We start from the raw sequence: 12,254 nt of genomic DNA on the forward strand, positions 1-12,254 counted from the left end.
AAAGCTATTTTATTAATTACTTTTATGTAACATATTTGGACACATCTAGCATGCTCCCACACCTCTTTTAGAGGCATTTGTGTTAAGTGAACTTCTGACAAGACAAATTTCCTGGTCCCTTCATGGTCACCCTAAAGGAGTCCTGTATTTTTATGTCATCGGCGTACTGCAATATCTGCATCTGTGGAGATCATTCATAAAGCGGCTGAGTCAGGCACCAAGTCAGAGATGCGACTCTGAAAGGATGAGAATTTTAAAGCAATTGAGTCAAAGGCCCCATTCCCTTGAAATTCCGCTGTCGGCTTTGTGAGCAAACAGTCACAGGCATGGCTCTGGCAGATGGTCTCCAGAGAGTAACCTAGGAGGCAGGCGGGCCACCTAGGTCACGTTACCTTGCAGCGCCAACACAACCTGGTCAGATTCAAAGAGCGGTTACTGCCTGTCTTCGAACAGTAAATTTGTCTAAATTTCTCATTTCTAAATTTCTTATGTACTTGAGCAACTCGTTTGTAATTTACCTTCCTTTACTCGACTGCAATTTTTTTGTAGCTGTTTTAGCTGGGTTCTCATTTGATTTTACTAATTGTATTCGTTGTCCTCATTGCTCTCATTGTATGTTTATAATATACATTTGTTTTACTAGATTTGTTTATTTTTTGTTTCAACCTCTTCGGTTCAAATGGCATTTGCTGTATCACCGCACGATCAGACAGTTGTGTGATAGTCTGCGAGATACGGCGAACATGCTGAACACCAGCACTGATGGCCAGATGTGCACTTTTTAGGCAAGGTTTAAAAGACTCACAGGACAGTTACATGTCTGTAACCCTTAGCTGTGCTGAGGGGTTAGGTATCTTCGATGCCAATCTAGAGCTCACCAAATCACTTGGGGCGTCTGAAGGTTTTGCTTCCTTCAAAAAGTATAGACACCTAACTTTTGGGAGCATTATTAAATGTGGATTACTATGTGGTAATCTCCTACGACCAGTAAATAATTTATAATCAAATTTTTTTCTTGTGCTGTTTCGGATTCGGTTTCAACAGCCGAACCATGACTGATGTTAAAGTGTGGTTCAGATCACGTGAGGCAAGAAAAAACTGCAATACTATAATCGCCGCTTCTATATTCCTTGTCATCCTGGCTCTTGAGGAAACTTCGCTTCAGCACTGTAGTGAATTAAAACGAAGCAGCAATTATATCGCAATGTTTAAAAGAATTCTGGTTTAAACTGCTACGCTCCTCTCCGATGCTCAAGCACTTGCTAGCTTTCCAAGCATATAGTACAGTAGCAAAGCCAGGCGCGCAGCATGCATGCCAAGCAAGCCACGATTGCAGGCACTTGGCACACAATACCTTGGTGTTCTGCCAAGTTCATTAAGAGCTGGGCCAGTCTTGATCAGTCTCCATGCTGGCTGAAGCACTGTCTTCGACAATTCTGCTTGCGCCCATTTTTAACAAACGCTGGCCTAGTAGAAATGAGGTTGACATGGCAGTTTCAATGCACATTACGGCTATAGTGCTGAGTCTCGGATGGAACAAACATCTTTGGAGGTGGTGTTCGGTCGCAGTGTAGATGCAGGCATCAGAAGCTGTCTTCATCTCGAGTGTACATGTTGTAAAAACATGTGTAAGGGCCGCACTTTTATTTCCAGATTCGAGGGCCAATTTTCAGGGTGCAGCCCATACACGCGATGTTCGAAAAAAAAAATCTTGTAAGTAAAAACACCAATCAGGGATTGAGCGGCATTTATCATGCGTTCAATCGTCAATCGCGAAGTCTTCCGATTCCGAGCTGGTGCTGTGCTCTGGTGCACGCTCATCCCGCAAAAATCATGCAGCATGTCCATTGTCAATGCACAGCCGTTGAGAAGTTAGACCCCCATAAACCATAAACCTTTTGGTTGCACCATCGTCAGACGTATCTCTCGGCCACGTCTAATTTCCTGCCTGCCGTAAGCTTTCCATGTTCGACAGCAAATTCCCAGTGATGTGGCTATTAAGGTGCTTGCCCATTGTGCTAAAATTGCAACGCTCGGTGGCAGCACACGAAAGCCACAACTACGGTGAACTAACACGCTACCACAACTCCCATGCCTTTGACAGCCACAAGAAGCTGGAGCTGGTGATACTGATGCCAATATGGATAGTGGAAGCTTGTGGTGAAGGAAAAAGTTGACGATGATGATGACGAGCCGCGGCCATGGGCACCATCCGTGGGCAGCACCGGGAAGCTCCTGTGCACGTGCCCGGCCTCCGCAATCAAGCACACCGTTGCTTGCAGCTGGAGCTGATCGCGGAGGCCAGGGAACATGCATTTCGAAGGCTATTCCTTTGTGGGATGTGGAAAGTTTGAGTGCGGCCCTTACACGGATCTTTTTTCTCTAATATTACCTTTGGGAAAACAGGGTGTGGCCTGCACACGGGCGTGGTCCTTACATGTGTTTATAAGGTGCTGAGTAAAAAATTTTACATGCAAAGTGTAAAAATGATGGGCATTACACATGTGCCCCAGAAGGCAGGAAAAAATCCTCCACAGGCATTGCCCTCTCTCGAACACAATGCAAGGTCACTGCAAGGCCACCCCAGTTGTGTACGAATCTCTCACGACAGATGCGGAGTGGAGCGAGACTAATGAGTTGTCAACTCTTTTCTTCCTTTCCCAATTCAATCTCCACCCCACTGCCACTTTTAAAGCAGAGAAATTGCATTCCATTTAACAGCAGGTAAAAAAAAAAAAACTCATCCTGCCTCAAGTGAACGAGAGGTACAACAATGGTATCATTCTGCGTTGCTGTGAGCATCAGCACTGCTATACTGACCGCCCAAGCTGCATGCACAGATCACGAATTTCTTTGAACTGAGATGAAACACTATGCAGCCGGAAAAGCTTGCCTCTAGATATGTGTAACTGCATGGTTGTCAGCCTATGGTGGACAGGCAGATCGCACCTCAGCAGCCATTTTCACCGTTGGTGTGCTGCCAGGGATATTTTAGCAAACGGATTTTACAGGAGTAACTGTCATTTATTTGATCCAAAAATTTGACTGCATAGTGTGGAATGCTGTCTACACGTCATCACTATACCACACTTGCATTGGTGCAAGCTCTCACCCCAAGCTGTCACTCATCAGTGCTTTGCAAAAACTTTATTCTTATAGAAGCAATATATAGCATATAAAGGAATCAACATATCACCATATCGCAGGAATCGCATGTGAATTATATATCACCAAATGATATTTGCATCATAATTAAATGCAAACTTCGATTGATCACTCATGCTGGACCTAATTGGCTGGCCATTTGGAATTGGGCCAACAAAAGGTAGGGCCAAAAATCTCAATCACGAGGAGGTCAATCGGCCTCCATCTTGATGCGCATGGTGCTAGAGTTTTTTAGGAGACAGAGAAACAAGCAGCAGCTCAAAAACGCGTCCCAAAACTTTGCCAGACTGAAGGTGGCTCACGCATACGGCATGAAAATGGCACGGTAGAAATCAGTTTGCGACATTTGTTTTTGCTCGACTACTTACTGCAAACTGGCAGTGCTTGTTTGACCATTAACTGCAAATCGCACCCCCTTTGCACGGTGTTAAAAATGAGGCTAATAGGTATGATATGGGTGTTATCTTTCCTGCACAAAAAAAAATGAATGGGATTTGTGCGATTGCGGAAAAAAAAAACGACTGAAAAAATGGAAATATCTTAAATGACCTGTGGGATCAAGCAAGAGAAAAAGATTTATCCTGCTCTACAGGTATTTACGAAATTCCTCTTCCCTGCGGACAAGTAAAGATAGGCCAGACAGAGTGGTGTAGCAACACACGCCTCGAAGAGAATGACACCGTATTTACACGTAAGTCGATTCGAATGTAAGTCGACCCCCCATATCGCATGTCAGGAAAAGAAATAAAAACTTGAAAGTCACTTAAGCTTCCTCTTCAAAAGTAGAGCGCGTGGGGGGGGCCTGCCCATGGGCACATTCCAAAATTAAAATGCATTAGTCACTGGACTACTTGCCCACACTTCCACCGTCATCCTCACTAGCACTGCCGCCATGATCACTGCTGCGGTCCCACAACACGATGCTCCAACGTTATCATGCAGCGAAATCCCACACTTCGCAACCTGCCGCACCACGACATCATGTGAAAGAGCTGAAAATTTTGCCTCGCTACAGCCGCCACACCCGTACCACCTAATGCGAACACTGAACTTGCAGCCCGGTGCACAGTTGTTCATTTTTCCAGCGTAAAGAATGACAGCCGTCATGAATGTAGCCGTGAACGAGCGCCGGATGCTTGTCGAACCCGCCGCACAAATGACGACTGATGAAGCACCACATTAAAAATTCGTAAAACGTAGCCGACAGTCGTCAGATGCGTTATAGCCAAAGAGAAACTATGCGTGAGCGGAGTCGGCTCTTCCGTCAGCTATTGACACTCCCCGGCACCTCTGCCATTCCGAGTGGCGGTGCCACCACGATGGGAACAGTGGCCCTTCTGTCTAATATTGACGCTCCCTTGAGTGCAGAGTATGCAGTTGAAAGTGAAAAAAAAAAAAACTTGGAGGATGCTTAAGCTTCCCCTTCAAGAGTAGAACACCATAGCGTTATCGGGCTGCCGCCGCTTATCAGCAGCCGCAATCTGCAGCCACATGTAGGGAGGGGGGGTGCGGTTTGTGGCTTATTGACAGCCGCCAATAGTCGCTGTGCAGGGGAGGAGTTGCCGGTTCTGCAAATTGACATAGCAGCTGCTCAAGGCCAGCACCAAGAGTGAGATGGATCCGTGCAGCAAAAATGCAACCACGCTGCAGCATGGCTGTATCTCGTATGTCTGCCGTTATGCTGCCATGCCTTGGTTTCAATTGTAAGTTGACCCCCCACTTCGGATTTTCAGATTTAAATAAAATAGGCCGATTTACAATCATGTAAATACGGTAGTTGCTTGGAATCAACTCTGTCCACGAATCTAGATAACCATTTCTAAGCAGGCAAATCATGTTTACCATCATTAGATCATTGTTTATCTTATTCAAGAACACAGACCGGCTAACAAGTGTACCACATACAGAAAAAAAAATGTGTCAGCAAGCTGTATGTTTTCCTACACAATAATGAAGTTGTGCACCTCAATTCTGACTTAGAAACACGTGCGTTTTTTTGTTTTGTTTTGCTTGTTTCCCCACGCCTGCCATGAATTAGAAATGTTTCCTGAACAAGCTTCAGTTACGAGTAAGCGCTCATCCCGCATTTCTCTCCCTTTCATCCAAGCCTTCTGTGCTGTTCTGTAGCAATGAGGAACGAATACTTTGCGACACTCATGTTCGTTACAAGTGGGCTTCAAACAGAGCTTAACATTTCGAAACAGTGGTGACAACTAAGGCTATATCTGCCTAGGCAGCCAGCGCTTGCTGCCACCCAACTCAAAAGCAGTGAGTTAAGCAGTCTGACACAGTTTTCCTAATTTTTGTCCCGATGATGCAGCTTAGCTGGTTTGATGCGTCGCAGCTGCACCATGCTTTTAGAAGACTGCTTTGCCCACTGGAACAGCCCCATGTGCGCCGATGAAGCAGGCCGAGAGAGGTCTATTCAATGCTCTCTTTCAGGACGGACTTGCCTGATGGTTGACAGGACTGTGGCAGAGCAGCAGAGCTCCATTCTGCCCAGCCCGAGAACCATGCAGAAAGGAAAGAAGAGGAGACAGCAGAGGCCCTGATGTCACTTTCCATTAAGCCAGAAGAACAACTGCCCCACCATAGTGACTACGGACTTCGGCAGGCAGGATCTTTTTTTCGGGAGGGGTCATCCATGCTAATTTCTTCTCTCCAGCGGAAAAGAGGTGGGGAGGGCGCATGTGCTGGGTGGCACATGCTAAACAAGAGTACAGCCAAGAGAAAGGGAACAGCTTCACTTAAAAGAGAGGAAAGGGGGGTGCGGGGGTTCAATTTGAGTGCCCCACTTAAAAGCAACCATGCCATTTCTGGCCACTGCTAATAGCGCCTGGACAAGGTGACCGCCACTAATCACTCAGGCATAAAGGAAAAAAAGCATCCTGGTAAGCACCTTCGCTACAGTGCAAGAAAATTTCCTCCGATATTTTACACGCCTCAGTCTGTTTACTTTTTGCACAATTTGCTGGTGAAAGGCATGAGAGCTGGTCTTGACGCAGCAGCTACGACACAGTTTCTGCCCGTCACTATACTTCAGGACAACTTTCCTTGGCAAAGTAGGGAATGAGCTTGGAGCATCTATAATTGTCATTCTGCCAAATAGTTGGGACAGTGCTTAAGACATCATCCTCGTTAAAGCCTCCATATTGGCTCAACTGAGATGCCCTCTCTGGGTCGTAAAAATCACCAAACCAATGCTCCCATCCGGGATGGACTCACCTGGTGGCCGACTGCATGGTGGCTGGGCAGCACAGGGTGGGTGCTAGCACCGTGGCCAGGTTGTGGGCCCCCATAAGGTTGCCGGGATCAGCGGCCAAATGTGCCAAGCCTGACAGCAGGTGGCGCAAGCATGCCAGCCGCTCGTCCGGCAGCAGCCGCAGGCCCAGCAGCACTGACTCCAAGCCGTGCTTCGCCTGGCACCTGTCGCACGCACACGACATGTGGACGCATGTATTTACAACATACAGCAAATGGGGCCAGGAAGAGAGACTAGAAACAGAGCTCAAAGAGGGGCTTCTATGAATGTGGACTTGACTAGCTGTTTCATTAACTAGTAACATGGTGGTACTACATAGTAATCAGTAATGTTGCTTTCTTTTATGACGACATGGCTCTGCTCTCTACCATTTCAGGTGCTGCTCCTTATTTCATTTCAAGCAAACATATTTTCCATCTAAACAATATGTATCCAGGCCTTATAAAAGTTGTATATAATATGAGTAATGTCGATCTTATCCTCAACACATGCTCCACAGAAATCACTAATGTAGTGAAAACACTGGATGTTCACATTAGCAATACCATGCTGTGGGACCACCACACAGAATATTTGTAAACGAAATTAGCTCATGTAGTAAGTGTCCTTTGCTACAGCAATGCACACTCCTAGTTAGAACTAAACTTTCAATCTATCTCACTGTTTCAATTAGATAGCAAGCATTGTAATTTAGTATGAGGTAGAACCACGCAGGAAAAGCTTACTTTTAATGCTACAGAAAGGTACATTACGAGCTATAGCCAATGTTCCGCATTTATCCCCTTCACAGCCAGTGTTCCCGCAATTCCATATCGTGAAATTTAACAAGATCTATGAGTACTGCATTCTAAATCTACAGATTGCAGACACAGCAAAATGTTGCTTTCCTCTAGGAAACCGTTGATTTACAAGGAAACCATACCTGCTACACAACACCTGCTACACAACATGCCTGCTACACAATATGCCACAAGCATGTACAAACTATGGCTTCCAGATGGTTATGGAAATACTACCTGCAAGTCTGACCAAGCTTGGTGCGATGAAAGAATCTATTCCTTATTCATCTTTCAAGAACTTGCTCTACTTGCTTCTATGAGGTTATTTTTGATTTACAATCAGTGATGTGTAAATCATAATAATTAGGGTTTATTCTTCTTTCATAATTGGTCCTCCAAAAAGAACTATTATTCCAATGTTATCTGGTTTTTATGTCTATGCAATTGTGGGTTTCTGCACCCTTTCTTTCACCACTTTGTACCGCCCTGCCAAACCAATACCAAAAATGGGAGCAACGTCAAGCTGCTATGTGCAGCGTTTGTCTCCCATTGCCACAAACAGGGTACTTTGCACTATGACTGAAATAAAGATGTGATGAATGCATAACTCTTCCAAGGCACCAACAGCAAATTTATTGAAAGGAATGTACCGTATTTACTCGCATAATGCTCCCACTCGCGTAATGCTCGCACCCCCCACATTGGCTATCAAAAATTGGAAAATTTTTTTTCCCCCACATAATTATCCCCAAAATTACTGCCGCGAGCCGTCTGCTTGTCGTAGCGATCGCCATCTATTGACTGCGGCCACAACTAACTGCCATGGTTGGGTGCGCGTGCTACTAGGCGGCGGTACTGTGCTATCATCCGCTGCCACCGCCGCTACCGCTCATCCACTCACCACCGCTACGCCATTTTGCGAAGGTGTCTCCAGCTCCGGTGTCTCGTAGGCCTCGTTTGCCTTCTTTGCGTGTTGCACCGTGCTCTTTGTGCCGCTTCGCCATGGGACACTACGCAAGCTACACAGCTGCTTTTAAGCTAAAAGCTATTGAGTATGCGTTGGAACATGGCAACCGCGCCGCCAGCAGACACTTCGGCGTCAACGAGTTTTGCGTCCGGTATTGGGGACGGCAGCACGACGAACTCAAGACGACTGGAATCCTCTTTACTGGAATATATCAAGGCTCGACGAGCGGATGGGTGTGCTGTGTCGATTGATTTGATACGGAACCAGGCGCTCGTAATCGCAAGAAAGGAAGGCATCCTGGTGCAAGACTTCCGCGCTAGTAACGGGTGGGCCACACGATTTATGCGGCGCAATGCACTCTCGCTCAGGAGGCGAACGACGCTTTGCCAGCGCCTGCCCGCAGCCTATGAAGAGAAAATAGTGGACTTCCATCGATTCGTTATCAGGATCCGGCAGGAGAAAAACTTCTTGCTCTCCCAGATAGGGAACGCGGACCAAACTCCGCTGAATTTCGATATGCCTAGCAGCAGGACAGTCGAGCAGACAGGCGCTCGGACTGTGCACGTCAGGACTACAGGTAAAACAGAGGTGCACGGTCATGCTAGGCGTGACGGCGGACAGGCGGAAGCGCTCCCACCATACGTCATTTTCAAGCGGAAGACCCTCCCGAAAGGAAAACTCCCCCCTGGTATACATGTGCGCGTCCAAGAAAAGGGGTGGATGACCGCGGACCTTATGCTGGACTGGGTGAAGACTGTGTGGGGGCAGCGACCGGGAGCGCTTCTTTTTCCGTCGCTCCTCGTGCTTGATAGCTTTCGGGGCCATCTTCAAGAGCCGGTTCGGGCGAAGTTCAAGGAACTGCGCACGGACCTGGCTGTAATACCCGGCGGCCTCACATCAATGCTACAGCCTCTTGACATATCTTTGAACAAGCCATTTAAAGATAACGTCCGGAGGCTGTACGCAGAATGGTGGCCGAAGGTGAACATGCTCTGACGCCGGGCGGCAAGATCAAAAGACCGTCCGTGGAGCTGCTGTGCAGCTGGGTATCAGAGGCATGGGGGATGATTGATGTAAACATGGTGGCCAGAAGCTTCAAGAAAACAGGAATTTCGAACGCCCTGGATGGGACCGAGGACCACCTGGTGTGGGACGACGAAGAAGCATCGGAAGATGAAGAAACCATCGATGCCAGTGTTGACATGGACTCTGATGAAGAGTAGAATTGCCTGCAAGACATACGCAATGCGAGTAGTGACGGGGAGGTTGCGCGCGGCGAATAAAGTGCTTTAGCAGCTTGAGCTTACGTTCAGCCTGTACTTTCATAACGAAGGTAAGTTACGCTTGAAAGTAATGTTTTCGTTATATTTACAATTGCGGACCTGACAATCCTGATCTTGCACCCATTCATCTTTGCATTTAACACTCCGAAACATTTGCTTGAAAATTTTCCCCGCATAATTATCGCACTCCCAAACTTCGCGTTGATTTTCAGGGAAAAAAGTACGAGGATTACGCGAGTAAATACGGCACAAAATTTCTGCCAATGTGACAATGCTTGGAAAATGCGACATTTAAATTGCAGGGTTTGTAAAATAAACACCCGTGAGACCGTACAGTCAGTTTGTGCTTCAAAAGGTACGCATCACTCTATAAATCAGAAAATTCATGATACCAGTTGCAAATTTGCCTGGAAGAAAATGGCCGAGGACATGCTACCAAAAGCTCGATGCTATCAAAGCTATCTGCGCATTGCACAGATAGCAGATAGATACGTGGATCGCACTATGCAAAAACTATTTTTCACATTTTATCCTACGTCTAGAAACCCATAATCTCGCAGCAAACAGAATGAATGCGACAATGTGATCAATTGCGCGCCACATCCAGTTCGGTTATATTGTAGAAAGTTTAGATTTCAGTTTCACATCCGTATAGCTTCGAGTGCATCGTATGTTCTATTTCAACACGACGTCGCCTGAGAGGCAAAGAGGCCACGATGCAAAATTGAGGTTGCGTGCTGTTGAATATGCGCTGGAGAACGCGAACTGCGCAGTTGGAAGACAGTTCCGCATGGCACAAAAAAAAAATTATCCAGGACTATCCGTTTCTTTTTTTTGATAGAGCAGCAAAGAGCGCTCCAAAGTTGACGGCCACTGAGAACTTTGCGGTAGGGCGCCGTTTCCCCAATTTGGCTGAGCAAGGACATGGAAGTCAACATCGGGGCAGTTTGTGAATGTTTGTGCCATGCGCATTTCCGGCATGCCCTCCATACCACCAGATGACAAGAATAAACCCCTGCATGCTGCAGGCCTATTTCGCTTCTCTGTTTTCATTACACAGGGTGACAACATGCCCGAACAGCATGATGCCCACCGGCATAGATACCTATGCTAAGAATTGATTGAAGGATTCTCAGAAAAACTGTTTTCCACTAGTGCTGCCTAATACAGAGGTAGGATAACTCGAGGCACCCGAGAATTTTGTTCGTAAGGAAAGAAGGTTTTGGCCCAGGCCAAGACCAGATTGCTGCAGATCACTCGTAATTTGTCACAATGTAATTTGGCATGTAGCAGACTGTCTTTTGGCACACTTTGGCATGATTGGCGCAACAATCACATCACTGACAGTATTTCTGCGGTGTTTCTACGATATCAGGGTGCTCAGAAAAATGTAGATTCTTGACGCCCAGTCCATACTGCTTCTGAGCCCCACAGTGCAGCATTCAGGGCACCCATCATGATGAAAGGGCTCTGAAAGGCCAGGATGAAGGTTTTTCTCACCTTGCATAATTTGGCAGCTCGAATGGTGCCTTGAACTCTCCACTAGGAAGTTGAAAACATACCTTATCGCCTGATGACTTTCGATGGAGGGTGCGTGTAAATGTTCCCTTTTAATTTCAGTGGTTCATATTATGCCTTCTTTTTTGTGCAAGCCTTCTTGCCAGTACCATGATGGTGACGTTATAAACCTCCTTTCTACGCTTAACCCCTTCAGTGTTTATGATGACCTCAGGTCGTCACACGCGCTCACCACTTATTCGCTTATGACGAGGCTACCTCGTCACGGGAATTTCGACGCTCTATAAATGGCTTTTGACGAGCACAGCTCATCAAGTTGCGTTTTACATTTAAAGCATAGATGGCAGCACCCATTCTGTCATCTGCGCATTTACTGATTAACAAATACCACACTAGGTGGCAGAAGGAGTTTGTTTATGTGCTGATACTCATGCTGTTAGCTCGAGATTTTCTCACGCTTTCAAACAAGCATGGCTTCATCCGTGCAGCGTTATAATGTGGAAGAGTGTGATCTGTCGTAAGATAGCGCATGTGATGAAGATGTTGGCTTCGTGCTTTATTCTTCAAGTGAAGAAGATAGTGATGACAGTATCAATGATAGTGATTTTGAAGACGATGAGAGCATCGGCGATACAATCGCCAGCTCCCGTGAATGGTGTCGAATCAACCTGAATAATTTTACACGAGACCACTACGGATCGAGTTGAAGGGTCCACCGATTTTTCAGTTCACAGTAAGTTCCCCCCACAGCCACTGGAGCTTTTCTGGAGACAAACCCGAAGACAAACCGGTATACCTCTCAGTTGTTGACTTCAAAGAAGCTGGGCAAGCACTCTTGCTTCCGAAAATGGTATCCTGTTATGAGCAAAGAGCTGAGTGTTTGTTTTAGCCTTTTGTTGCTTCAGGGCACCGTGAAGAAACCAAACGAGAGGCTTTACTGGTCCAAAAATAGTGCGATTGAGACTCCTGCAAATGGGGAGATAATGCTTAGAAACCACTTCCAGCTTGTGATGAGAATGTTGCACTTTGTCGATAATACGATGAACCAAAACTTGGAAGGACACCCTCAACCTCTTCTGTGAAAAATCTGACTGGTATATCAGGAGCTACTGAAGAAGTATTGTACATTGTACAGAGGGCAAAGCACATGTCTAGAACGACCGAACAGTGCGTTCCGCGGCTCCCAAAGCCACTGTAACCATGAAGGCAAAAAATAAAGATGAAATTCTACGAGTTCACCTGCACATGCTTACACCAAGACCATTTTTAATCAAATGTTA

The 12,254-nt window shown here is 46.3% G+C and overlaps 1 protein-coding gene across 2 annotated transcripts in view; it reads right to left on the minus strand.

Moving 5' to 3' along the window:
• The window catches only part of LOC144103214 (uncharacterized), a 64,066-nt gene that overhangs the window by 40,286 nt on the left and 11,526 nt on the right, over window positions 1-12,254 (minus strand). For both annotated transcript variants that reach the window (XM_077635987.1, XM_077635986.1), the window contains exon 5: window positions 6,391-6,591. In XM_077635987.1, coding sequence (XP_077492113.1) covers window positions 6,391-6,591 — 201 coding nt within the window. The remainder of the gene's footprint in view (window positions 1-6,390; window positions 6,592-12,254) is intronic.

The sequence above is a fragment of the Amblyomma americanum genome, chromosome 9 (assembly GCF_052857255.1).
Source record: "Amblyomma americanum isolate KBUSLIRL-KWMA chromosome 9, ASM5285725v1, whole genome shotgun sequence".
In the NCBI taxonomy this organism is placed as follows: domain Eukaryota; kingdom Metazoa; phylum Arthropoda; class Arachnida; order Ixodida; family Ixodidae; genus Amblyomma; species Amblyomma americanum.